A 556-nucleotide genomic window follows, 5' to 3' on the forward strand; every position below is an offset into this window, starting at 1 on the left:
GTCAAGCGGGCCAGGGCGTTGCCCAGAGGCCCGAACCACCCGCCGGCGCCCAGCCCTGTCCTGCTGTGACTCAGCGCCTGGCCGCGGGCACCCGGCGTCCCCTGGCCCCGGCCCCACTCACCCTCCTTGTAGGCCTCGTTGATGGCCTGGATCTCGGCGTTGCTGCGAGTGGCCAGGATTTCGATGAGAGTCTGTTCGTCTGTGCCGGCGCCCTGGAGGTCACGGGGGGCTGCACTGAGCCCCGCCCCACGCTGAGGCGCCTCCCGCCCAGTCCCCACGTTGGACCAGAACCGCACCAGCAGGCCGGGAATCCCAGAGGCGTGGGGGTGCCTGAGAACCTGCCCCCAACACCAGCCCCCTCTCCGGCCCGCAGGGACCCCACGTGGGCAGCGGGCGAGAGCGCAGAGGCTCCCGGGCTCCCTTTCAGGGTGCGGCCATGGGCACAGGCTGATCCACCTGCGGCCAGCCGGAGCTGCCCGCGCGAAACCCAACAGCGCCTCTGCGGTGACCAAGCTGGTGTCCACCAGAGGGCAGCAAACAGCCCCAGCCGCAGGGC

At 71.8% G+C, this 556-nt stretch overlaps 1 protein-coding gene across 1 annotated transcript in view; it reads right to left on the minus strand.

The window, feature by feature from the left end:
- LOC101636722 (annexin A6-like) overlaps positions 1 to 556 on the minus strand; it is a 13,563-nt gene that overhangs the window by 5,141 nt on the left and 7,866 nt on the right. Inside the window, exon 8 of the mRNA XM_012734629.1 lies at positions 37 to 234. Coding sequence (XP_012590083.1) covers positions 37 to 234 — 198 coding nt within the window. The remainder of the gene's footprint in view (positions 1 to 36; positions 235 to 556) is intronic.

Source organism: Condylura cristata, unplaced genomic scaffold, assembly GCF_000260355.1.
Source record: "Condylura cristata isolate star-nosed mole 26May11 unplaced genomic scaffold, ConCri1.0 scaffold00062, whole genome shotgun sequence".
Classification (NCBI taxonomy): domain Eukaryota; kingdom Metazoa; phylum Chordata; class Mammalia; order Eulipotyphla; family Talpidae; genus Condylura; species Condylura cristata.